The sequence below is a fragment of the Podarcis muralis genome, chromosome 14 (genome assembly GCF_964188315.1).
Source record: "Podarcis muralis chromosome 14, rPodMur119.hap1.1, whole genome shotgun sequence".
Lineage (NCBI taxonomy): Eukaryota > Metazoa > Chordata > Lepidosauria > Squamata > Lacertidae > Podarcis > Podarcis muralis.
The window spans coordinates 24863860-24887798 of record NC_135668.1 but is presented as its reverse complement, the minus strand read 5'-3'; the positions used below and the strand labels follow the sequence as shown (position 1 = coordinate 24887798).

At 45.9% G+C, this 23939-nt stretch overlaps 1 protein-coding gene and 1 long non-coding RNA gene across 16 annotated transcripts in view; one reads left to right on the top strand and one right to left on the bottom strand.

The window, feature by feature from the left end:
* LOC114584893 (uncharacterized) overlaps positions 1-2835 on the bottom strand; it is a 63202-nt gene extending 60367 nt beyond the window's left edge. For 6 of the 13 annotated variants that reach the window (XR_013390675.1, XR_013390676.1, XR_013390678.1 and 3 more), the window contains exon 1: positions 2263-2834. This is a non-coding gene — a long non-coding RNA (uncharacterized LOC114584893). Of the gene's footprint in view, positions 1-2262 lie in introns of all 13 variants that reach the window. The other 7 variants (XR_013390677.1, XR_013390672.1, XR_013390673.1 and 4 more) reach the window with 4 other exon arrangements.
* Positions 1326-17532, top strand: NR2F2 (nuclear receptor subfamily 2 group F member 2). Of its 3 annotated transcripts, none has more exons than XM_028707055.2 (3): positions 1326-1487; positions 11615-12142; positions 15791-17532. In XM_028707055.2, exons 1-3 carry the CDS (start codon positions 1445-1447, stop codon positions 16063-16065), a joined length of 846 nt encoding a protein of 281 aa, XP_028562888.1. In that variant the 5' UTR covers positions 1326-1444; the 3' UTR covers positions 16066-17532. The 3 variants fall into 3 exon arrangements, with proteins under 3 accessions (XP_028562888.1, XP_028562886.1, XP_028562887.1); XM_028707053.2 differs by lacking the exon at positions 1326-1487 and adding an exon at positions 6700-9466 and having other exon boundaries at positions 11594-12142; XM_028707054.2 differs by lacking the exon at positions 1326-1487 and adding an exon at positions 6703-9466.
* The last annotated feature ends 6407 nt before the right edge of the window (positions 17533-23939 follow it).

The window sequence follows — 23939 nt, the reverse complement described above, 5'->3', positions numbered from 1 at the left end:
TGTCACCAGTGACATTTATTCACAGTACGGGTTTTTCCCAGGTACCTTCGGTGATATTCCAGCACACACGCACATTCCCCTCTCATTATTAAATTAAGTCCATTCCCCATATATTTTTCTTCTTTTTGTAAAAGCTCAGCTAAGTAAACGAAATTTGTGGCCGCTTGTAATTTTTAAACAACAACAACAATCTGTTCAGACTGAATCCCTCCCACCCACACTTTGTGCAAAATGAAGAACAATTCTAGGGGCAACCCCAGAAGCAGTTTTCGGGGGAGACTTCAAAAGGTGCTTTTCCTTCCCCATTGTGGTGGTGGGGGTGTCTGTATTAACACAAGGGGAGGTTATCTTTGTTGGTATTTTTGTTTTATTTAAATTAGCACCAAGTCTGAAAAGCACATAAAGGACCTCAAATATTTGTGGGTCGCTTTTAACGCTCCAGATCGAGGGGGTCCTATGATAAGAGAGTGAAGGAGAAAAGTGGGGGGGGAGGGGGAGGAAGTTCCGGATTTATAACTCTTCGAACTTTTTGCCCCGGCTCATTCTGTTTCGCCCAAGACCCCACCCCCCAATCCATTTGGTGTGGTTTTTTTATATACCTCTCTTTTCCTTCATTGCCTGAAAAAGCTAATACTCTCTGAAGTCCTACTAACCCCGATTTCTGACGACTTTCCGCTTTGGAAGTCCATCTCTACCAATACGTGCATTAATTTGGAAGGCGCATTCCTCTCTCTCTCTCTCTCTCTCTCTCTCCTCTTTTCCAATCGGGGGAGGGGTGTGTGTGTGTGTGTGTGTGTCTGTGTCTGTGTCTGTGTGTGTTCCAAAGTGTCTTCTTTCCAGCCCCAAACAAGGTGCAACGAGGCGTTCTTCCTTCTAAGGAATGAGAAGATAGATATCTGCTACCTTAACGTTTGGGTGGGGGCCCTTTCCCTCCCCCCCTTTTTTTTTTCTTAAAGGCGAGGCGCGCATTCTTCAACCGCTGTGAAGCAAACTCCCCCTCGGACCCGCTCTGTTTAAACTTAAGAGTGTGCATATATAGGATATTATTATTATTATTATTATTATTATTATTATTATTATTATTATTATTATTATTATTATTATTATCCTTTCTCCTCCCTGCCGCCTGTTCCAAGGCTCCACGCTCAAAATACACAGGGGGGCAAAACACATTCCTTTATAGATTGAGAAAGATCTTATCCTTTCGTCGCTCTTTTTCTTTTTTTTCTTTTTCGTTCGCTGATCCCTTCAGGTTCTCCCCCACCCCCACCCCCAATAGTAACCACCCCTCGCTCTCCTTTCCAAAATCAGTTTGTACAATCGCTAAGATAAATACCAGGGCGATACGTTTTCATTGCCTAAGGGGGGGTTTTCTCCTGCCCAATTTTTTGCCCCCAAAAAATAATAATTTAAAAGCCATCAGCTGCCAAACAACAGGAAGAAGATGCAAGCGATCTGGGATCTTGAACAAGGCAAATATGTTTTGGGTATGTTTCATTCTCTTTTTTTAAATTTCTCTCTCTCTCTCTCTCTCTCTCTTTCCCCTTCTCCTTGCGACCTGGTTTGTGGCCGTGCGGGTCTCTCTCCCCCTCTCTCATTCCTTACTTATTTCATTTTAAAGGCTGAAATCCGAAGCGCAAAAGTAATGCCCTGCGTTAAAATTCAGAGAACTTCCCCCGCACCCCCGAAGTCAATGGTTTGAGGGTCGGGGACGAAAACTCTGCTTTCAAAGGTTACGTGGGGAGGGCGGGATTTGTGCCGGGAGCGTGGGGGGGGGGGGACGATGTGTGTGTGTGTGTGTGTGTGTGTGTGTGTGTGGACTTTACATCAACTACTAATTGAGAGAAAGGTCCCTGTGTGTGTGTGGGTGTATGTCGTGAAAAATATGCTTCTCTATAAAGCCCCTTTTCCAGCTATCCAAAGGGTACCCCCCCTTCCAAATCCGGTTCGGATTCGATGATGATGATGCCTCTCTGAGTCAGAACCAGTCTAAAATCTCAAGGTCGTATTGCTGTGGGTATAAGCAATGATTGAAAAGGGGGGAGGAAAAGGGACCTCTCTAAGGCAGGGAATAGGAAATGAAACTGCAAGAATTTGTAGCCACGTGCGTTTTTGCTTGGGTTTCTCTCCCCCCCCCCCCCACTTCTTCCAGGAGCAAAATTGAGTTTCACGACTAGCCTTCTTTGCAGTCCCCGTTCCGCAGCTCCGCTTTATCCTTACACCCTTAAAATCTCTGATGGATGATAAAGTAGAGGTACTCACCATTGCCAGAGGGGATATCTGTTGCCAAATCCAGGTTTCCAGGCGCAAAGTTTTGTTTGTTCCTTTTAATTGTTGGAAGTTGGGGAGTGGGGGGGATTAATAATCTTCAGGCTGATGTCACTTAAAAAAAACAAAAAAGCCGCGTGGAAGAGCTCTAGACTTTCCCTAGCGCGAGAAATACGCACGCACATTCACTCGCTCACACTCGCTTCTCCCTATTAGACCGGCGGGGGGATTCCTTATCCATCCTATGTCGCCTCCTCCCTTAAAAAAAAAATCACAATTTTTTCGGAAGTTTGCAAGTCCGGAGCACAAAAAGATGTTATTTTATTTTATTTTTAAAATGATATAGCTCCTTAACTGGCAATCCGGAGGAATTAATCATATTATAAACGTACAGAAGTTTAGGAGTTGCTTGCCTCCCCCCGTCTCGCTTTGCCTACGTCCTCCCCCCACGTCCCTTTCCCTTTAAGAGCAGCGTTTCTTTGAAAGTTGGATTTTTTTCAGGCCGATGAAAGACTTACGCTAGGGGGCAGACGCATACTGTACTTCTGGAGTCTTCCAGCCGGTCCTCTTCCTCCTCCCCCCCCCCCCACCGCCTCACACACACCAATACACACACTTCTGTCCTCTCTTTCTCTCTCCATCTCTCGCTCTCGTAGCATATGTTCTAATTTAGCACTGTAAATTTTTCAGAGGGCCCGACTCTGACAGCCCCTGGTGATTTTCAAAGTACCACAAGCCAGTGGTTAAAAATTACATTGACTTGAAAGTTCAGTGTCGCACAATGGAGGGCCACTTTCCCCCATTCATAGCTCTTCGGATGGAGCTGGGAGGGGGACGCGGGGGGGGGACGCAAACAACACAGTGAGCATTCATTGAGTCTTCGCCCCACGTAACCCAGCGGTTTCCCCCCACTGATTTCACTTCAGAGGGTCCAAACTTCGTTGCAAAGAAGCCAGGAAGAACTGAAGGGAGGGTTTCTTGTTGTCATTGTTGTGTTTTACCAAACTCTCCCCATCCCCGCACCTTTCGCCAGGGAAAAATAAAGAGGGGAGATCCCTGCTTCCCCACCTCGCTTAGCCTAACGTTTTCCTTAAAATATTCCACACTTTTTCTATTTAACATCCCGGATCTCCTGATGATTGTACACCTGTTTTAAAAAATGGGAACGTGGATAGGTATTATTAATACCACTATTGCTTCTCCCCAGAAGTTGCAAAATGGACCCTTACTTGCAAGGCAATAAATAAGGTCTGGGATTATAACTGAGCTCTGTAAATTGACAGTTATGGATGATGGATCGGTTTGAGAATCGTTCTCTTTAAGCGATCCTATGTTGCTGTGTAATGTGGGGAGGGGGGGAGAGAGAAAGAGAGAATGAACAGCCAGTCAGCCATGAACTTGCCAACTCCCCACCTCTGCTATTTTTAATAGTTCCATCCTTTGGATGAACAGACGTACACTATCAAAGCATTTGATGTTAGGGCTTGAGTGAGCTCCGTCTATTTTAGTTCTCAGTGATTAGTTGCTTTCTCTTTTTACGATCCTGCACGAAAACGATTAATACAGAAGGGTCGTTATTTCCCCTTTCGGGTTTTTTAATTTTTATTTTGGTAGTCTTTGCATTCAGCAGAATCATAAGATTTCTTCTGATAAAATAAGATAAGGTGGTGATATATGGGGAGAATTTTCCTTATATAGGCTGCGATCACCTATATATCCTGTATATATCCAGGATATATATTTCCATACTGTGAAACACACACACACACACACACACACACACACACACACACACACACACATATATATATATATATATATATATATATATATATATATATATATGAGGGGGAGAGAGAGATGGAGGGGGGTGTATCAAGGCGCTAGTTCTCTGCAATCCTAGAGGCCGATTATTTCCATCTCTTCTGGATCATAGAGGGCATCTTCCACTGTTTACAGGCGGCCAAGTCCTTCTAATCAATAGAACATTCCACCGCTCGCTTTGAAACTGACCGTATGAAACGGACAATATTGCCAGGCTCCTCACTAGGGCCAGTAACAAGTAGAGTTCATGTTACAACTTTCCTGCCTTCGTCCGTAGCACCTGCAAGCTTAGCAACAGACATTTATTTCTTCAGCAGAAAGGGGTGGGTGGTACGAAGGTGGCAACGTGATAGCGTTGAGCTGATGGAAAGGGTTACAGCTCCAGATCCAGATACTTGTCTCATGTATCTGGGATCCCCATTGTCTCATTTAATATGTGTCTTGGACATACCTTGTGTGTATTTGTGTGTGTGTGTGTGTGTGTGTGTGTGTGTATACACAAACACACACACACCCCAAGAAGTCTGTGTGTGCAAGTGCGTGTGCGGGTATATATGAGTTATATAAATATATATACTCTCAGTTTTGAGTCTGTTTCTAGCCTGCCATTTATCATTTTTCTCTTGTCCTTCTCAGCAAATGTATTTCGCTGGAACACTTACTTCTCTGCCTGGAGGTCAGTTTGCCTCTAAATTGCAGCGCGAGAGATCCCACAGCTAGGCGATGACTTAAATTTGTAACCTCGTCTAAGGCTATAAAATTAAATCAAGTTGCAGAGGTTCAAATGTACTTCGCCATGCTTGGGTGTTTTGTTTTGTTCTGAAATTCTCCCCCTTTCCTTCCTGTTAACATAAAAGAGGAAATATGCTTTCTTAAGGGGTGGTGAGAGAGGGGGGAACTTTGGGTCTTTCCAATCCAATGCGAAAAAGCTGTAAATGTGTTTTCTGGGTTTGATTAACTCCATCCTTTTCCTCCCTTTTCCTCTCTGATTTTTCCCCCTTCCTCGCTATCATCACCTTCCTCCTGAGAAGGCATCTGGGTTAGATGTCTCCCCATTTGGGAGTATGTACAGGCGGCCAGGCGTTCTGCGCGTATGTATGCATGTGTGTATTTGTATACTAATTTTTCCCCATTTCTGTTTGGATTCTGGAGCAAAGGGAATGGGTTCTTGGAATGCTAGAGGCTTCAGGGAACAATGAAGTGTGTGGTTAAGTATTCTGAGGTCTGTTACCCTAGCCTCTGATGTGTGCGCCCCTATACATTGATAGATGTCTATCTAATGTATGTGTCGAGCAAGCAGCTTTCAAAAGATTCCTACGCAGTGCCAGCAAATCAGTTTATCTGCACCTTTTCCCCCAACGGGCCAGCCTCCTCTAGAGTGTTAGGAAGGCTGAGACTTCCTAAGCTAAAAATGGGAATTATCTGCATGCTCGAAATCCAGTTTTAACGGCCTCCCTCGCTGCACATCCATGTCAGAAAGTGAGAGCAAGTTAGCGTTTGTGTCCATAGATCTCTCTACAAGACCATCGTGCCAAGGTTCGAGTGTATTCTCTTTCCTTCCTTTTTCTTTTTTAAATGAAGAGGTGTTTCTTTTTAAGAAAAACAGACAAACAATTCTCTGACTTGCGTGTCATCAAGCAATTAAAAGTTCAACCCACCTACCTGTAGAACTTTAATCCGAAATGGGCAGCGTTTGTGTCAATCTGTGTCAGCACCGCTGCGACCCAAGCTGTCTACAGTGCTGCAATTGTCTAATTTCTTTAACCCAGGCACATACAGCTCCCCTAACGCCACTGCTCAGCTGAAATGACCCTTCCCTATAAGAACGAAATTGTTTTTCCCCACCTAAGCTCAGCAACAGTGGCAGGAAGAGGATAGAGCTGTCTCTCTTCCTCAAGCCTCAGCCTTTCACAGGGGGATGGACCGTACTGTTGGTCTCCCAGCAAAAGAGTTCAGAAAGTCCGTCGTCTCACAAAGACCTGTCTAGCATCCTTTAAAAAGAAGTGGTGTCCCGACCTCCACCCACCCTCTCGCATATGTGTGTGTGTGTGTGTCTGTGTGTGCGCGCAAAATCAAGACTCTTTAAAAAAATAAATCATTGCTAGATCCCTCATTCCCATAATAAATAAAATATGTATAATGCTTCTTTTTAAAAGAAAAATTCCCCCTTCAAATCTTACTTTTGTTGCTCTGAGTTTCAAAGCTGGGTGAAAGAAATTTGGGGGGGGGGTTACGGAGTGAGAGAAAGAGAGAAGAAGGGGGGAAAGGGAAAGGGCGCGCGGGGGGGGGGTGTTGACGAGATAGAAAGGAGCAGCAGCAGAAGAAGCAGCAGCAAAGAACCGAGCTCCCTTTAGGACCTGGCGGACTTCCCGGGGCTCCAGCCATCCCAGCCGTGCACAAGGCTGAACTGCCCAATGAGGGGCGAGGGGAGGTCCGGGAGCTTTTGACCAGTCAAAGGCAGCCTCTTGCCTTATAAGGCGAGCGGTCGCCATGGCAACGTGTGCTAAGTTGCAGCCGTCGTGTCAAAGTTCACTATATAGAGAGCTGGGTGAGCTGATCGCGGAGAAAGCGTTCGCCACTCTCCCCAGCCCCGCTCCTATAAATCGCATTCACTCCTTTAACCCCCCCCCCCACTCCACCTACCCACCCACCCTCCTTAGCATATTTGATCACTGGGATTCTCGGTCTCTCTCTCTCTTTTTTCCCCTTGCCTCTCTCTCTCTCTTTTCTCCCTCCCCTCCCTTTTCTTTTTCTTACCCCCGTTTTTCTCTCTCTCTCTTCTCGCCTTCTCTCTTTCTTCCTTTCGCTGCCCCCTCCCCCTTTACCTTTTTGTGCGCGTGCAAAACCCTGTCTCGCTTGCCCCCATCTCTTCTGCTTGCAAGGAGAGCTCTCTTCCTCTCTCCCCCCCCCTCCAACCCCCAGCGCCAAAGGACCGCTCCAAAATCTCCACTTTTGCATGCATGCAAAAAGAAAAGGGAGGAAAATCTGGTGCATTTTCCTTCCTCTCTCTCTCTCTCTGCTTCTGATATTTATTATTAATTCTTATTAATTTCCACCCCTTGCTTTCCCCCACCCACCCAACGACACCCACTCGGGCCCCCGCCTCCCCCTCCCCCCCCTCCTGCACTCCTTTTATCCTTCTCCCTAGCTGAGGGGGGCGGGTGGGTCGGGGGGTTCCTGAGCTTGGGGAGAGTTCACTCTTCTCTCGTCTCCCCCCACCGCGCTCTCGCTCTCTTCCTCGCTCGCTCCCTCCCCCCAGCCCTCTCTACCCACCCACCCACCTCCTCCAGTGCCGCCGCCTCCCTCCCTAACCCCCTCCCTCCCTCCCTCCCTCTCTCTCTCCCTTCCCTCGCCTCCTCCTCCTCCCCTTATCGCCCCATGTGTTGTGCGAGGAAGCAGCTTTGCTAAAGAGACCCACTTGCGAAAGAAACGGGAGCACCATAAGGCAGCGGCAAGCGGCGGCGGCAGCAGCAGCAGGAGCAGGAGGCGGCGGCTGCGAGCGAGCGAGCGAGCGAGCCGGAGTAGCCTCGGCAGCAAAGGAGGAGGGGAGGAGGGAAAAAAACAACAACGAACAAACGAACGAAAGAAAGAAAGAAACGGGGGAAGAAAGAAGCGAGGAAGGAAAGAAAGAAAGAGCTGGGCGAAAGAAGAAGAGCGAGGCACGCCGAGAGAGAGAGGGACGCACCACCGAGGAACCAGGGGGGAACCCGAACCCCCCAAAGGCTCCCTTAGCCTATTTCGCGTGTGTGCCTGTCTCGTGTGTGCGCGCGCGTCCCGTGTGTGCTTTTTTTGTTTGTTTTCTTTGGCCAGGGCTTTTTCTTTTCTTTTTCTTTTCCCTCCCCCCCCTCCCTCCCTCCTTCCCTCCCTCCCGTCCTCCTCCTCTCTTCTCCCTCCCTGCCTCCCTGGTTGATGTTTCTACAGCTTCGCCAAACTCCGAGCGGGGCATCCGATCCCAGCACTCCCACCGGCGGCAGCAGCGGGAGGAGGCGGCGGCGCAGCAAGGACGGGGTTCCGGAGCGCCGCGCCGAGCGTGGGATCTTCTGCCGCGGCGCCTTTCGCTCTTCTCCTCCAGCGGCCGCGCGCCGGAGTTGCTGCTGCTGCTGCTGCCGCCGCCGCCGCCGCTGCTACGAGCTTTCCCCCCTCTCTGGCTTTCGATGGCTTTCCTGAATGGCTGACTGCGGGCTTCTCTGGATCTGGCCCCCAGACACCAGCCTCTCCTCCTGCAACTCTGCTCGGCTCCCCGAGAGAGAGGGAGGGGGGCACCTCTGAAGAGAATCGCCTCTCTCTCTCTCTCTCTCTCTCTCTCTCTCTCTCTCTCTCTCTCTCTCTCTCTTCCTCTTTTGTATTTTTGTTGTACTTTTCTCCTTTATTCATTTGCTACCAGACAATCGCCTCCAACCTCTTTGCTCTGTTTCCCCCTTCCTCGTCCCCTCTCTTCTTTCTTCCTCTCTCTCTCTCTTTCCTCGTTCTTGCTCTACTTTTCTTCCCCTCCCCACCCCACTTTGGTGACCCGCATTGCTGACTTTATTTTGGGGGACTGCCCAGCAAGGAAAAAGTGGGGCGCAAGCAAGCAAAGAAAAAAAAGGACATTAAATTAATTTAAAAAGAAAGGACCAGAGGAGGGTAGAAGAGAAGAAGAAAAAGAAGGGAAACCGCACACAAGCCGAACAACTTCCACAAAAAAGGGAAAAAAAGAAGGGGGGAACAAAAACTCGCCAACGCGAACTGGGGAGGACAGCAAAAGAAAGAGAAAAGAAATAAAAACAAAGGTGGACTAAATTATATATTTATATCTATCTATATCTAGACAGAGAGATAAATAGGTCTCTCTCGCAAGGACGCTTCCTAGCTGAAGAGCTGCGGGCTCAGCCCTCGGAAGAAGCGGATCCGCTGGCAACCGAAAGCTACGGGGGGCGAGCAATTTGGCCAAGGTGTCCCATAGATATGGCAATGGTAGTTGGCACGTGGCGAGACCCGCAGGACGATGTGGCCGGCCCGCAAGGAACGCAGCCTTCGCAAGCGCCCCCTGTGCCGGGACCCCCGACGGGCGCCCCGCACACCCCGCAGACGCCGGGCCAAGGGGGCCCTCCCAGCACGCCCGCGCAGACCAACCAAGGCAGCCAGCAGAGCCAGGGCGAGAAGCAGCAGCAGCAGCAGCACATCGAGTGCGTGGTGTGCGGGGACAAGTCCAGCGGCAAGCACTACGGGCAATTCACGTGTGAAGGCTGCAAGAGTTTCTTCAAGCGCAGCGTCCGCAGGAACCTCAGCTACACGTGCCGCGCCAACCGGAACTGTCCCATTGACCAACATCACCGCAACCAGTGCCAATATTGTCGCCTCAAAAAATGCCTCAAGGTTGGAATGAGACGGGAAGGTATTGGAATTTCATTTGTTTTCCACTTCTCAACCAACCCCGGTGGGGAGGGGAAAGAGGGCGGGAGGTCTCTGGATTTGCGTGCGCATGTAAACAGAGACCAGCGTGGGATGAGGAGGACTAGGACCGTGGATTTTAGAGATGGGTTGCTTTCTGGGATTGCATAGCTTGTGTACATTTCCTCCTCTTTTGGCATGGCCTGGAATGGGGAGTGTGGTGCTGTCCTTGGGAAAGCAGGGTTAGGTGAGTTTAACAGAACAAGGAAACGTGGTGTGGAGTGTGAGAGGCTGGGGCTGGGTGGAATGCGTTTCCCTGACGAACATTGGCCCGCTTGTTGATTCCAAGAAAAGCTAGATTCCATTTTTATTTTATTTTATTTTTTTCCTCTCAACCCACCAGCCCCAAACACAATGGCTACCACGAAAATGCTGTGCGTTATACCTTAGAATGGATTCGATGGGCTGCAGGGGGGTGGGTTCTGTCCAACGGCGGGGGTCAGAGGCTGGCTGGGATCTTTCTGCTCCTGGCCACCCTTCCACCGCCCGCAGCGATCCGTAGGCACCTCCACTCCCCAAACGACGTGCAAGATAACCTCAGACGTAGCTCTGTAACTTCTCTCCCTTCCCCGCGTGGCTAATCCCAATAATCAATCAATCAGTCAATTGCCAGAGAGGTTCCCTTCGGTTAGAAATTCCGCGAGGCTTCTTCCAAGAATTCCAGGGGCTTTCTCTCCTCCCCAGTCCGGGCGAGAAAGCTCATCCTCGCGCTCTCAAAACACGCGCGCGCGGGGTCCTGTTTGGCCTATGCCCCTGATAATAATCAAGATTTCATTTATATATTATTCCAGTTCTTTTTTCCCCGGGGTTGGGAGGGTGGAGGAGAGTAAGCCGGGTTGCGGGTGGCGGGGGGGGGGGAGTGGGAGAGAGCGATCGGGGATCTTAAGCACCGGAAGGAAACACACAAATAAATACAGAGTTTAAACCAGGGAGGTTTCTGTGAGCAAGATGGAGCTCGGTGGTGGAAGATTCCGAGAGGGCAAGGAAAGGCGAGCCTGTAGCTTCCTTAATGGCGTTGCGCTCGCCTCCTCCTCCTCCTCTCCCCTCCTCCCAACCTCCGGTGTCTGGCTTATGTTTGGGGGTTAAAGGCTGCCCTCCTTCGCTCTCTGAAACGCTCAGTCTCCACCTTGGGCCACGTTGGAGCCAGATCCAGCCCCTGCAAAATAAAATAAAAAACATTCTCTCGTCCACATTCTCGTCTTCCTTCTCCACCCCCCTCCCTCGGCGCTTTTGTGGGTCTTTCTCTCTTTCATTTTCTCTCTTCTTGTCACCATGTAAATTTATGAACCAAATGAGAGGCCCACTTTCCATAAAAACAGCCGATCCCGGGGTTTTCCAAAGCTTCGCTCCCACCCCCACCTCTGAATGAATGGCGAGGAAATGTAACAATAGGCCGTGCTGTTTGATATTATTTTATTTTATGGACGCGTGTGGCTGCAGTTCTAATCTGATCTCTCTCCTCCTTTGATATAGATTGTGTTGTAGTTTTAAAAAGAAAGCAGCAGCAACTCTCCTTCTTCGGGGAAAGCGGCGTTTGGAAAATATGGGGAGGGGGCCCTTGCCTGCCAGTTTCTCCCTTCAAAAAAAAAAAAAAAATAGCGATGTGGAGAGAAGATAATTCGAGTATTTTATTTTAATTGTGTTTTGATACGTCTGGCGATTGAATGGAGGGGGCGGAAGAGCCGCTTGTGGTTGTGTTTTGCCCGCTGGCTGTTCGTTTGGCCAAGGAAGGGACATTACTTTTTTTGCCTTCTGCAGCCCCCCTCCCCAAGCTTTTGATCCCTCACCCATCTTTTCTCCCCGACCCACAAAAAAAGTACATTTGGATTGACACCCGCTGACATATTTGCCAAAGTGCTGGTTGCTGTCTTCTCAGCAATTTGGGGAGTGAGAGACCCGGCTTCTCTGCACCTCCTTGACCCTCCTGAGTTTCTTTAATTCACCCTTGAATCTGAGCAAACTCCCCCCCCCCGATTCCAACTCCCCCTCCCAAAAAATAAAAATAAAGTAGCTTTAGATGTGCTAGCTCCAGAAGGGGCTTCCTTAGCAATTCAGATATTAATTGCTGTAGTTTCTTCCTTATTTACTGCAGCCGTCCAGAGGGGCAGAATGCCACCTACTCAGCCGACCCACGGCCAGTTCGCCTTAACCAACGGAGACCCCCTGAACTGCCACTCGTACCTCTCCGGATATATCTCCCTGTTGCTGAGGGCAGAGCCTTACCCGACCTCGCGCTTCGGCAGCCAGTGCATGCAACCCAACAACATTATGGGCATCGAGAACATTTGCGAGCTGGCGGCTCGGATGCTTTTCAGCGCCGTCGAGTGGGCCCGGAATATCCCCTTTTTCCCCGACCTCCAGATCACCGACCAGGTGGCCTTGCTGAGGTTAACCTGGAGTGAGTTGTTTGTCCTCAACGCGGCCCAGTGCTCCATGCCCCTCCACGTCGCCCCGCTCCTGGCTGCCGCCGGCCTGCACGCCTCGCCCATGTCCGCCGACCGAGTTGTAGCCTTTATGGACCACATACGAATCTTCCAAGAACAGGTCGAGAAACTTAAGGCCTTACACGTGGATTCGGCGGAATACAGCTGCTTGAAGGCCATCGTCCTTTTCACCTCAGGTAAGCCACAGGGTGGGGGCTCTGAGGAGAGGGAGGGAGCGAGGAAATCTGAAAGTCTCCCCTGCCCCAACCCAGCTTCCTTCGTTTTTCCGTGAGAAAATTCGGAATTGAACTTGTAACACCGCAACTGGGGTTTTTTTTGGGGGGAGGGGAGGGAGAAGAAATGAGCAGATTACATCTCATCCTGTTTATTGCATGTTTACTCGGAAGTAAGGCCCGCTGCGTCCAGTGTTAGTTCAAGGGTGCCTAGCGTTGAAGCAGAGGAGAGACGATTAATTTCGAGGAGGAAAACCCTCCAAATATTCTGCCTTCAATTTTAATGTAATATGGACAGAATAACTTTTTTATTGAGCCATGTGCAGTCACTATTGGCGAAGGGGGATAAAGACTTTCGCTAAATGTGCAAATAAAATAACCTCTGGGTTGATATAGTTAAAGCATAGCAAGTTGATAAATAACCAGAGTATGCTGGAATCTGATCTTTTTAAATATATATAATAACCAGTGGAATTCTTAACCAAGCAGAAAGCCTACTTCGAAGGAGATAGAAGAATCCTAAAATTAAAGGGATATTGGAGGGTGATATGTGCTGGAGCTCTAACTAGAGTATCCAATAAACAAATCAATCACATTCTGGAAAGGACTGAGGGTGAATAAACTCTCACAGTAGGACCTGGCGGCCTTGGAGCAGATTGCCAAGGGGGAGAAAGTGGGTCGGAACCATGGTCAGAGGGGCTAGATGTATTTTAAATAATAATAATAAGTTGAAGCAAGAATGTGTGTTTGGAATTCAAGTTGCTGCCCCCTATACAAAAACCTAGCAGTAGTGGCAATACTCATGCATAACAGCAGCGGGGATAAGGAATGTGAAGAAGTGTTGCAACTGTAGTCCCTGAATTGCAACATTATGGGTTTCTGTTTTAACTCCTCTTTAAAGAAAGACAAAAAAGAAATGTATGTTGGAAAAGTGTCACTTAGGCTGCAGTCCTTTATCAGAGTTGGCTGGAAGCAATTCCCATGAAACTCTGTGGAGCTTACTCCTGAGTAGATGTGTAGAGTTGCACTGTTAAACAATCAAAAGTGCCAAAAAAGGGGGGGTGGAGAGAGAGAGAGAGAGAGAGAGAGAGAGAGAGAGAGAGAGATTTCAGTGCCAACTTTCTGCTGCATATAAATAGCGCTACAGTTATAAAACAATAATGGAATGCATGATGAAATCTAATTAGCTGTGGTTCAACCTGGGTGAGTAATATATCTGATATTAACTCTGGAGGCAACATAATTTCAAGACATACTTTCTTTTTAAAAAATTATAATTCATCGGATCAGGCCTCTAACAGTATGCTAGATTCTCAGAATATAAATAGTGATGTGTGTGTGTGTTTATATTGTAAGTAATGGGGCAGCTTTGGGTAGTGGTCATGTGATGACCATATGAATGGAGGCAGGATCTGTAAAGTAATCACTCATTGGTATATATATAGATATAGATTTATATTTTAAAATATTTTCTTTCATTTTAAAAATACCTTTGATATGAGGAAATAGGCCGAGGCATCAGTAGTTTATGTGGGAAAATTAGGATTTACAATCCAGTCCTTGTTATGTTAAGGGAGGTCTGAGGAAACCAAGTGCCTTTCTGGACATTGTCCAAAATTTAGGTCGTGACCTGAACTTCCTTTTATATATTATTGCTTTCCACAGTTACACCTCTGCCTGCCCCCACCCCCTGGCCAAAAATATTTGTTGCCCACCTAAATTAGTTGGACTCAGAGGTGATCAATTATCAGAGGCAGCACAAGAAAGGAACAGTGTGTGTGTGTGTGTGTGTGTGTGTGTGTGTGTGTGTGTGTGTCCTCTATTAAAAGGACACATTATTTCCTTCTTGAGGATCTTCTCTGGGCCTCTTAAGGCCTACATATGAACCCCAAACATTTGATTTCAAATCTGGTGTTGTAGTGGGTTGCAGTAGTGTGATTAATATTGTTACCTTTGTGGGGGAAACCTCTCAGCTGTTGTCTAAAGTGCGAAATTTATGACTGTTTGCAAAATGTGGATCTGTATGTAAATTGCCTTCCCATCTTAGATAAAGCTTCTGTTATCTGATTTTGTGGGGTTATAAAACATGGGGGGAACGGATGCAGGGATTTGTCAGCTAAGACGCCCCAATAGCACTGGGGCTGATGTGTTATTTAGATGTAGAGAATTTTCATATAATATTTACTGGTGCTTTCTATAGAATCTATATCTAGATTCTAATGGCTTTGAAAAATATGCATGTGTTAGTGCTTTGCCCAGCCAGCTAAGGTCACAACCTGAGCAAAGGCAGCTTCTGATTAAAAGGGACCTCATTGTATTTTAGCCTGTCAAAAGTGGGGCAATATATATATCTATATATTAGTGCAAAGCGTGGCAAGAATTCTAAATTGTTTTTAAACAGTTTTTTTTTTTCTTTTTAAAAAATCGTATCTTACAGATGCATTTTTAAAAAAATAAAAAAGTATATATTCGTATGATTGGAAAGAAAGGCGAGGAAAGAAAGGGGAGTGGGAGAGACAGAGAATGAGAAGGGGAGAGAGAGAAACAGCTCTAATGAAGAGAGCGATCAGAGTTTGCTTGGTTGCCTTTGAATAGGCTAAACTGACAAGATCAGTTTTAAAGGACCACTTAAATCACTTTCAAAGACTGAGGGAAACGGCGGTGTCTCCTTTAGGGGGGAATCGCTTTTTGGGTGCGGGGCTCCATTATCCTGAGTTGAGCCAGTTTCTTAACGTGTGTGGGTTTCTGCTGCCTCCTTCTTTTTTATGAAACTCTCTTTTCTGGCCTTTGAGATTAGACTCAGCACAGTTATTTCCCCAATGCGAGCATGTGTGTTTGTGAGGAAAGACCATGTCTTATCTTTCTCCTTCTCCATACACCCCCGCCGCCAAAAGACTCTCTCCCCCCCCCTCCCGCATCCCGATGCAGTGAAAATCTGGTGAGATCGCTGAAAGGTTTGGGGCTAATTTTAAAATCAAGACCTCAGGCCAAAATCCTGGCCGGGAGGGGAGACTTCTGGAATATTATTATTTTCTTTAAAAAAGAGCACGTGCTCCTGTTGAAACCGAAAGAAAGAACAGGAAGATCCAAACGCGTGTTTACTCAGAGGAAAAATCTTGCTGGACTGGCTCCCTAGGAAGCGTGCAGACAGGACTGCAACATGACTCTCCTCTGTGCTTGGGATTGTAGCTTGAGCAGGGCTTAACTTGGACTGAATCATGTCCTCGCGGTTTATTCGGATGTCCAAGACTTGAACTCAGCGAGCCTGACTTTCAAAAGGGAAAATAAATTCCTGTAGGGTTGGAGGGAGAGACCCGCAGATTTGTGCGCGCACAAGCAGATCGACCCAAAGCACGTTGACCCCCCAAGTTCCGCAGGACTTACATCGCTAGGAAGCAAGTCTCAAAAGATTTCAAGAGCAGCGTCTATCTTGCAATGCTCACGACTTCATCCTTACAGTTCTTAGCTGTGATTTTATTTACATTATTACTATTGTTTTGATTGCGGGGGGGGGGGGTTTAAACCATTCCAAAGGGGAACTATAACTTGTTTGATACTGACGACACTTTCCCTCTCCCTTCCCCTCTCTCTTTGAAACCAACTTTCTTCCAGATGCGTGTGGTCTCTCCGACGTAGCCCACGTTGAAAGTTTACAAGAGAAGTCCCAGTGTGCGTTGGAAGAGTACGTAAGGAGTCAATATCCGAACCAGCCTACGCGATTTGGAAAACTGTTGTTACGCCTCCCATCTCTCCGCACCGTCTCTTCCTCAGTCATAGAGCAATTGTTTTTCGTCCGTTTGGTAGGTAAAACCCCCATAGAAACCCTTATCAGGGATATGTTACTGTCTGGAAGCAGTTTTAACTGGCCTTATATGGCCATTCAATAAGGGGAAAAAATGTTGGAGAGAGGAAAAAAACAAACCCACAGTTGAGAGAATTTGAAAAAAAAATAAAATTGGAAATTTTGGAACGGAGGATTTTTGCGAGTGACTTTGGGGTCTGGCGGTTGTTTAAACGTCCTTCAGCTAAGCAAGGATGTTGCATCGTGGCTAAAAATGAAGAGAGAATAATTGGAATGGACTGAATACTAATTAAAAAAAAAAAGACTTGTGATATGAACTTTTTACAGACTGAATTAAGAATTCCCCTGTTGTCCTGAAGTTGCTACTTCTCTCTCTCTCTCTCTCTCTCTCTCTCTCTCTCTCTCTCGTTGTTTTTTAAAAGAAAAGGGGAAAGGAATTTTTTTCTTTTTTTCTTTTCTCTGGGGTGTTTAACTTGAAACACAATCTCTTGCTAAAAGTGCATTTAAAAGAAATCTGGAGAAAATTAATGGAATGGAAACAAGTCTCTCTCTATCTCTCTATCTCTCTCTCTCTCTTTTCCAAATTATTAATTTGTCCTATGTTGTCTGTGTACCTATAGGGTTTTGTTTGGGGTTTTTTTTTTGTATTTTTTCTGGTTCCAAACCAGTTTATTCTGTGGTTCTATAATAATTTTGATATAATCTTGCCTTCATTTAAAAAAAAAAAAAACAACTACAACTGTGTATCCTTTTTTAAAAAAAAAAGTTCTGAAAGAATTAAAACTGTCTCAGAAAGGTTTATGAGAAGAACATAAAGAGAAGGAAAAAAAATTCCCCACAATAGTAGGAAAGATGGAAGCGCACTTACAACTAGTCAGCCAAAATTTAGCTCCAAGCTACGACAGCTATAATTATTGAGATCGAATAAAAGAGAACCACAACTATTCCCCCACCCGCAAGCCCACCTTCCCTTGACTAGGTTTTTATATATATATATCTATTTTAAAGACAAAACATGAATTTTGGAAGGGAATGCGTATTTCTTGGAGGGAGAAGGAATTGTGTCTAAGACACAACACAGTTTTGATGAAAACACACATACACACACGCACACAAAACCACACATAGGGTTTCATCACAAAGTGAACTTTTTTGTAATTTGAATGAAAATTGGGTTCCGCCTAGTTGTCCTAAATTGTTACCAAGTTCCTCTATCTGTTTGTATATTTGCAAGCTCTTTGTATTATAATACTTGTTGATATTTTCCCTTTTTTTAAAGAAAAAAGAAAAAAAAACCATTGAATTCAGCATGACAAAAAAAAATAACACTACTGTTGGCACTTATAGATAATGTGGTTGATTCAGTATCTTAGAGTTTACAGTTTTTGTGTTTTAAAGAAAAAAAAAGCTGAAGGGTTTTTTTTTTAAGTGCAACATTTCTGTATACTGTAAAAGTTATAATAACTGAAAACTGTTTGGTCCAGTCTTTGTGTGTTATATTCCAAGGAAAAATTGAAAGTATTCAGAAATTAAAATATTATTTGATATCTGACACCTTGTATGGCTCTCCTAAATGTCTTGGGGTAAAATATTCCTATTTATTCTTCTGTTGAAGAGGTTTTGGTCCTTGGATAGATAGATAGACTCTGCTTCAAAATCGGCTTGCAACACAATAGGTGTTGTTTGTGTGTGTTTCCTGTAAAATAGATGGTGGTGGTTTGGTGGTGATGGTGAGATGTTCCAGCTTCAGCTCCTGGTTTAATTGTGGCTTCATGAGGTCTCCAACCTGATCCTCAATATGTTTGCCCCCAAATAATTTTCACAACCTGTGCGTAGAGTACATAGGATTACAACCTAAGATGGCAACATTTCCTTTCCTCTTATCCTCTTGATAATTACAAAAAATAATACTAGTAATAATAACTGCAGAGGGGATGGTTAAAAGAGCAATGACCTGTTAATTCTGTCACACTTAAGTGCCTACAAAGAACTGATATACACACGTACACAGAAACACACACATGTATGTATGTATGTATGTATTGTGAGTATATAATCTGGTTCAAGCAAAGTGGCATTATTGAAAATGTAGGTCAGTTGTTTGCTCTGAATCCCAATGTCTGTGACATAGAGAAGAACTCTGGAATTGTTGTGTGCTGGTTGTCACTGAGAGATCTTTTCAACTCAGAAGTGAATTTGCATAGTTTCCTCCCCATTTCTCTTCTTTTAGAGAGCCAAAGATTCTCAGACCATAAGACAGAATGTACAAGTTGTGTGTGTGTTTGTAGGCACCTAGCATTATAAAAGAAGGACTTATAATAATGCATTCTGAGTCTAACTATAATTAGGAATAAGTATGATTGATTCCAAAAGACGCTGCACTTAAGGCTGCAGTCCTATGTTAGGAGCAAGCCCCGCTGAATACAATGGGATTTATCCCGAAGGAAGCACACAGGAGATTGTGCTGTATATAGTAGTGTATTTGGTTCAACCCAACATATTGAGTAAAAGGCCAGATTCCCACTGAAATTATTGGCTCCAGTATCTGTTGCCCTCAAATTACGGTACTCAACAACGCTTCCTCCGTCCCCTCCTACAGTCAACTTTTCTTACTCTCCCTGCGCTTCAGCTCTCCAAAGCAGGTTGACAAAAACTCTGATGTCTTGTGAATTTGAGTGGGAGGAGGGAAGTATAGAGGGTGTACTCAAAACAGCCCCTTGTCCCCTCTTCTAAGGCTTTCTGCCCCCACCCCAGCCACACATTCTGACCCATGCATACATACATACTGAAAGATCCCACCAGTTTGTGAACTACACTCCATCTCTGGCTTGCTTCAGTTCCAGGCATATGGACCAGACATTGTTTTTATTTATTTATTTTCGAGGAATGGGTGTACTCTTTGCGAATGGCTGCAAATGATTATTTTTCCTATGAACCCAAGGCACTTTTGAGATGCATAGATAAATATGCTTGCTGGTTTAGAGAGGAGAGTGATCCTCCGGTTTTAGTGGTGCTTTTCGTGCTGGTTACTGTTTGCTACTCTAAAGGATGTCTGTGTCTGTGAATGAACTTAACAGGGGAACTTAACCCTTCTCTAACTTCACCTCGAAGGATGTCCCTCTTTGGCCTGCTTGCTTTCCGTGTGTGGTGGTGTTTGTTCTTAAACAATCGTTTATTGCAAATGTGTTTCCTGGCATATTGCAACTTAATGATGTTCAGCTCCTCAGAAAAGCCATTTCTTGATTTTTCTTCTTCTCTCCCTCTCCCCCCCCCCTCCCCGCCAACCTTCAGACATCTGGGCTGTTGCTCAGTTGTTCTTCCTCTATATACCTGTCTCTCTTGGCGTTGCTTTCCCTCCGCTCCCTCGCTTCCCCACGTTCACTTCCTAATCGAGCTTGGACTGGAGAGATGGCGGCAGAAAAGAGCTGAATGTAAAAGGGGTTCAACAAAAACCCAGTTCCAGCCACCACTACCACCACCCCGCCATTCCACTTTCCTTCTTCTCCCTCGGTAAATTTTCCATTCCATTCCCCTTCCCTCTGTCTCTGTCTCCATATATGCATCCATATATTTGGAAAGGCTCCGAGGTGGAGTTGTTTAAAGGCTTTCAGATAGGTGTGAGTTTATGGCATTTAAGGAAAGTTTTTCTTTGCCTGCTGACTTAGAACAAAGGAGCTCCCCCCGAGCAATTGAGCCGGACAAAGGAAGTGGGCCCGGACTCAGAAGGAGTCCTATGTGAAATTGACTAGCTCTTATAAAAAAGCTGCTAAATACGAGCAACTCTTTCTCTTGAAGTGTCCGGAGATTTCCCTCAACCCTCCCTCTCTAGGGTGGTTGGATTTCTTTTAAAAATAAAAATAAATCTGAGTTCTTCCCCTTCCCAGCACCAGTGTTGGAATTATAAGTAAAATTATTAAAGTGACTCTCCACTTAAAGAACAGCAGGGGAAAGAGCCTTTGAAATACGATTGTTATTAATAATGTTATTAAAAGCACATATGGGAGAAGCTCTCTTTCCGCCCACTTCTCTCTCTCTCTCTCTCTCTCTCTCTCTCTCTCTCTCTCTCTCTCTCTTTCACACACACACACACACACACACACACACACACACACACCCCTTCTAATTTTCTCTCTCCTTCGTCCTGCCCTCTAGCAATTAACTTCACTATACTGGACCGGGTGAAGGGAGAGGGGGAATCTTATTCCGAAAGTTAAAGCTTAAGGGTTTGGGGGATCGAGCTTGCCTTAGGACAAGACAGGGCGAGGATCGCGCGGAGAATAATGGAGGCTTTGAAACGCACGCCAGCGAGCGGTAGCATACACGCAACTCGCGCGCAGGCCGGTTTAAAAGGTTACTCGCTGCGGATTGCGTTCACTCCGCTTGTCTGACGCTAGATCTCACGCTCTTTCTCGGTTCCCCACCCCCAACCCCGTAGCAATTACTGGAGAGACAGCAGATCGTTCCTCTTAAAGAGTGGATTCGTCCTCCTCAGTGCCGTTTTTTTTGCGGGGAGGGGAGGAAATATGTTTGCGGTGTGTGTTTGGGGACGGGGAGTAGATAAAGCGTGTGAAACTATTGCCTTGAAGCTGGGTTGTCCTATTAACTCAGCCAACATGGCGTCTCCCAGAAGTGTACTGCAGAGAGAGAGAGAGAGAGAGAGAGAGAGAGAGAGAGAGAGAGAGAGAGAGAGAGAGAGAGAGAGAGAGAGAGTCCTGCTAAGCAAAAGGAATCGCGTTGTGATGAGGAGAGAGATCTTTCTCTTCATCCTCGTAATAAGTCAGGAGGAGGCTGGTATTTAAACGCATACACAAGGCTGCAGGCAGCGGGGCACCTCTCTGCAAAAACTCCCAAGCCAGCAATCGAGTCAAGGCAAGTCCAGTGGTTAGCTGTGGATTTAAAGAAGCAAGGATGTGCGCGTTGAAGGGGGGAGATATTACAAACCCTCCACAGCTACACTGTCCAGTTCTCCATCACAGGATTCCGAATACCTAAACTTGTGGTGCTCTCCCTCCCTCCCTCCCCCCCCCCTATCTCTAGCAGATCTCGAAATAGATAGATTGGGCTTCAAGGTGCTTTTCAGATAGGGTGGCTCACACGTGCATCTATCCCTTGATGTCATGCTCCTAATCCGTGGGTAGAGGAATTCAGTGTGAATAGAAGCCGTCCACAACCTCTTGAAATCCATTCTTGGTCACAGGATCACTCACTTCAAATGTGGAATTACTTTGCTTAGTACATTTATACACTTAGGTGGGGAAATCTGTGGACAGGGCTTGAGCGGGTATCTAGGAAATATTTGGAGGAAAATGCCCGCCTTCTCGCCTCTCTTCAATCTAGCATAGGAGTTGGGGGTTGGTTCCCCCACCCGATTCTAGGATAAGGTTTATTTTCCTATCGTCTTCCGTTTGGGGAAGGGACTTAAAAGAGATTTGCTGAGGTGGTCTGGCGTTAGGTATCCGCAGAGGGGCGGACAGACGTGACTGAAGACATCCGTATTGCAAAGGCGAAGGGGTGGGCGGAGAGGGGCTCTCTTTCAGCTTAGGGTACATGTCCGAATCTAAATTACCTGGGAACTCAGCTTGTTTTAAAAGCATCCCCTTCTTAAGCTCCACGACCACTGGAGAAAGGGGGGGGGGGAGAATCCCTCTGCAGAGCGTTATTTAATTTTTTTTAAAAGAAGTGATGAAGCGTTTTTGTGCTTGTGTGTGTTGTCAATCTCTTAACAAAAGGTGCTCTTTAAAGGAATGGCGTTGGGAGCTTGATCTGCAGCGAGAAACCCAAAAATCAATGAATTATTATTAATATTTTAGGGAAAAGGGGGGGGAGAGCGTGTCTTGTCTACATAGAAGAGAGACGGTTCTTGACGAAGATGGAGGCCTTCTTAGAGTCTATTGAAAAGGGAGGATAGGAGTTTACAAGAGGGGAAAAGTGCTTCTGATCATCCCCTCCCTCCGTCCGCATTTTCTCCTCTATCTGTTAAGCTTCCCGCAGCGCGGCTGTCTACTTAATGGCAAATTTTTACCTCGTTGCGGTCATTTTAAAAAACGCTTAGTCCTAGTTGTTTGTTTGTCACAGGAACTTCTAGGTGCCCCCCTCCCACCCCCACCCCGTCGCCCCAGTTTAGGAATGAATGTTTTGGTATTTATTTGGAAAGAAGGTTGCGATCCTTCCTGCTTGTCCCTTAGAGTAAACACCACGAAAGAGAACAGTTGCTGAATTTGCGTAAACATGCGTTAAGAGTGTTGTGTTTTATATTTTAAAAAAAATTAACAGACTGAGAAAATACGAGCCTGGTATTTAATAAAAGGTGTGGATTTAGAAAAGGCTGCAGAAATTATCTGGGTTGTTTGTTTTTTCAGGGTAGCTTTTTGTTTTTTGTTTTGTTTTGCTTTTTTTTTTTTGCACACCAAAGGAAGCAAACGGGGGATATTTCTCTCACACACCCCCACCCACTTTGCCCCCATCCTTCCCCAACGGAGTGTGTGAAACCTCATCCTGGGGGAAGGGGCCCTTTAACTCGAATGTTGGGATGGGGCGAAGCGAGGCCTCTTGAATAAACAGCCCCGCATCAAGAGTGTAAATAACTCTCTGCTTAAGAAGGTGACAGGCTCGGGAGAGAGAGAGGGAGACCCCTGCGTGAGTCTCTTGGAAGGGGATTGGGAGCGAGGGGGGGTGGGGAGAAAGAAAGAAAACGGAGAAGTCGGTTCCTTTTGCACGGAACGGTTATACAGCCCATGAAACGCGGCGCAAGCCCATCGCTTAGCCCTTAGATCTTCCGCTCTTCCCTAATACAAACCAGATCTCCGCTATTGTTTATCATCCGGGCTCGTGCCCGACAAGTTATAAATCGTATTGCCCTTTTGATAACGCAGTTGTAATCAGTTAGCATCGCAGCCGGGCCCAATTGTAAAACTGCCTAATTTAATATGTCAGATGTGCCATTAAAACTTTATATATTTATATACATATGTGCATTCCCTCCCCTTCCATCTCCCTTGCCCATCTCTTCCCTAGGAGTGAAATGTCAACAGTGTTATTGTTGTTGTTGCAGTTGCTATTATTATTATTATTATTATTATTATTATTATTATTATTATTATTACTATTATTTGAAATAATGTCTTGGGTTGGAGATGCAGGGCTTTGCTAAGACATCTCTATATTGCTATATTACTATTACTATTACTATTACTATTACTATTACTATTACTATTACTATCCATGAGGGATAAGCCCTCCCACTAATGCTTCGGTCTTCGGCACATATGCTTGGGAGTGTTTCCCACGGCTTTGAACTTCGTGAGATTTACTTCGGAATAAGCGTTTTTAGAATGCGGGAAGAGGACATACATGTTTCGCCAAGGAAAGGGATTCTTGTCAGCCCGGGTTTCTTTGAGGAGGGGGAATCACATTTATTGCAAAGGTGCCTTGTGATTAACTGAGCAAACGCCGGGAGAGGGGGGATATTATTTTATTCGGAAAATTCTCTTGCGTTTGCTTGGAAAGTAGAGTTGTGGAAGAAGGCGCTTGGGTTTCAATGGATCTTCTTGGTTGGAGGCGGTTCTCATCCCCCAAATCCATTCTCTCCCCCCACTTTCTGAACCCCCATTAATATAGTGTGGCGGCGGCAAGAGAAATGAAAGGGTGAATCATAAGGCCTGGTGACTTTTTCGAATGTGTAAAAACACACAGCTTTCTAATTCCCTGGCTTTTCTCTCTTCCCCCACCTCCTTCTAAAACGTGATGGTGTTTGGGAGATTCGTCTCTGAGGAAGCCTGGAGCCCGGACAACAATCGCGGTCCAAGTTAGCCCCAATTTGGATCAAACTTACAGAGGGTTGATTTTGGTTGACAGAGCGTGTGTGGAGGCTGAACTCCCATAATATGCACTTCTGTTCCTTTATTAGGCTTGGACAACGAACTAATGAGCTTTCCCTCAGAAGATTGTCACTCCTATTTA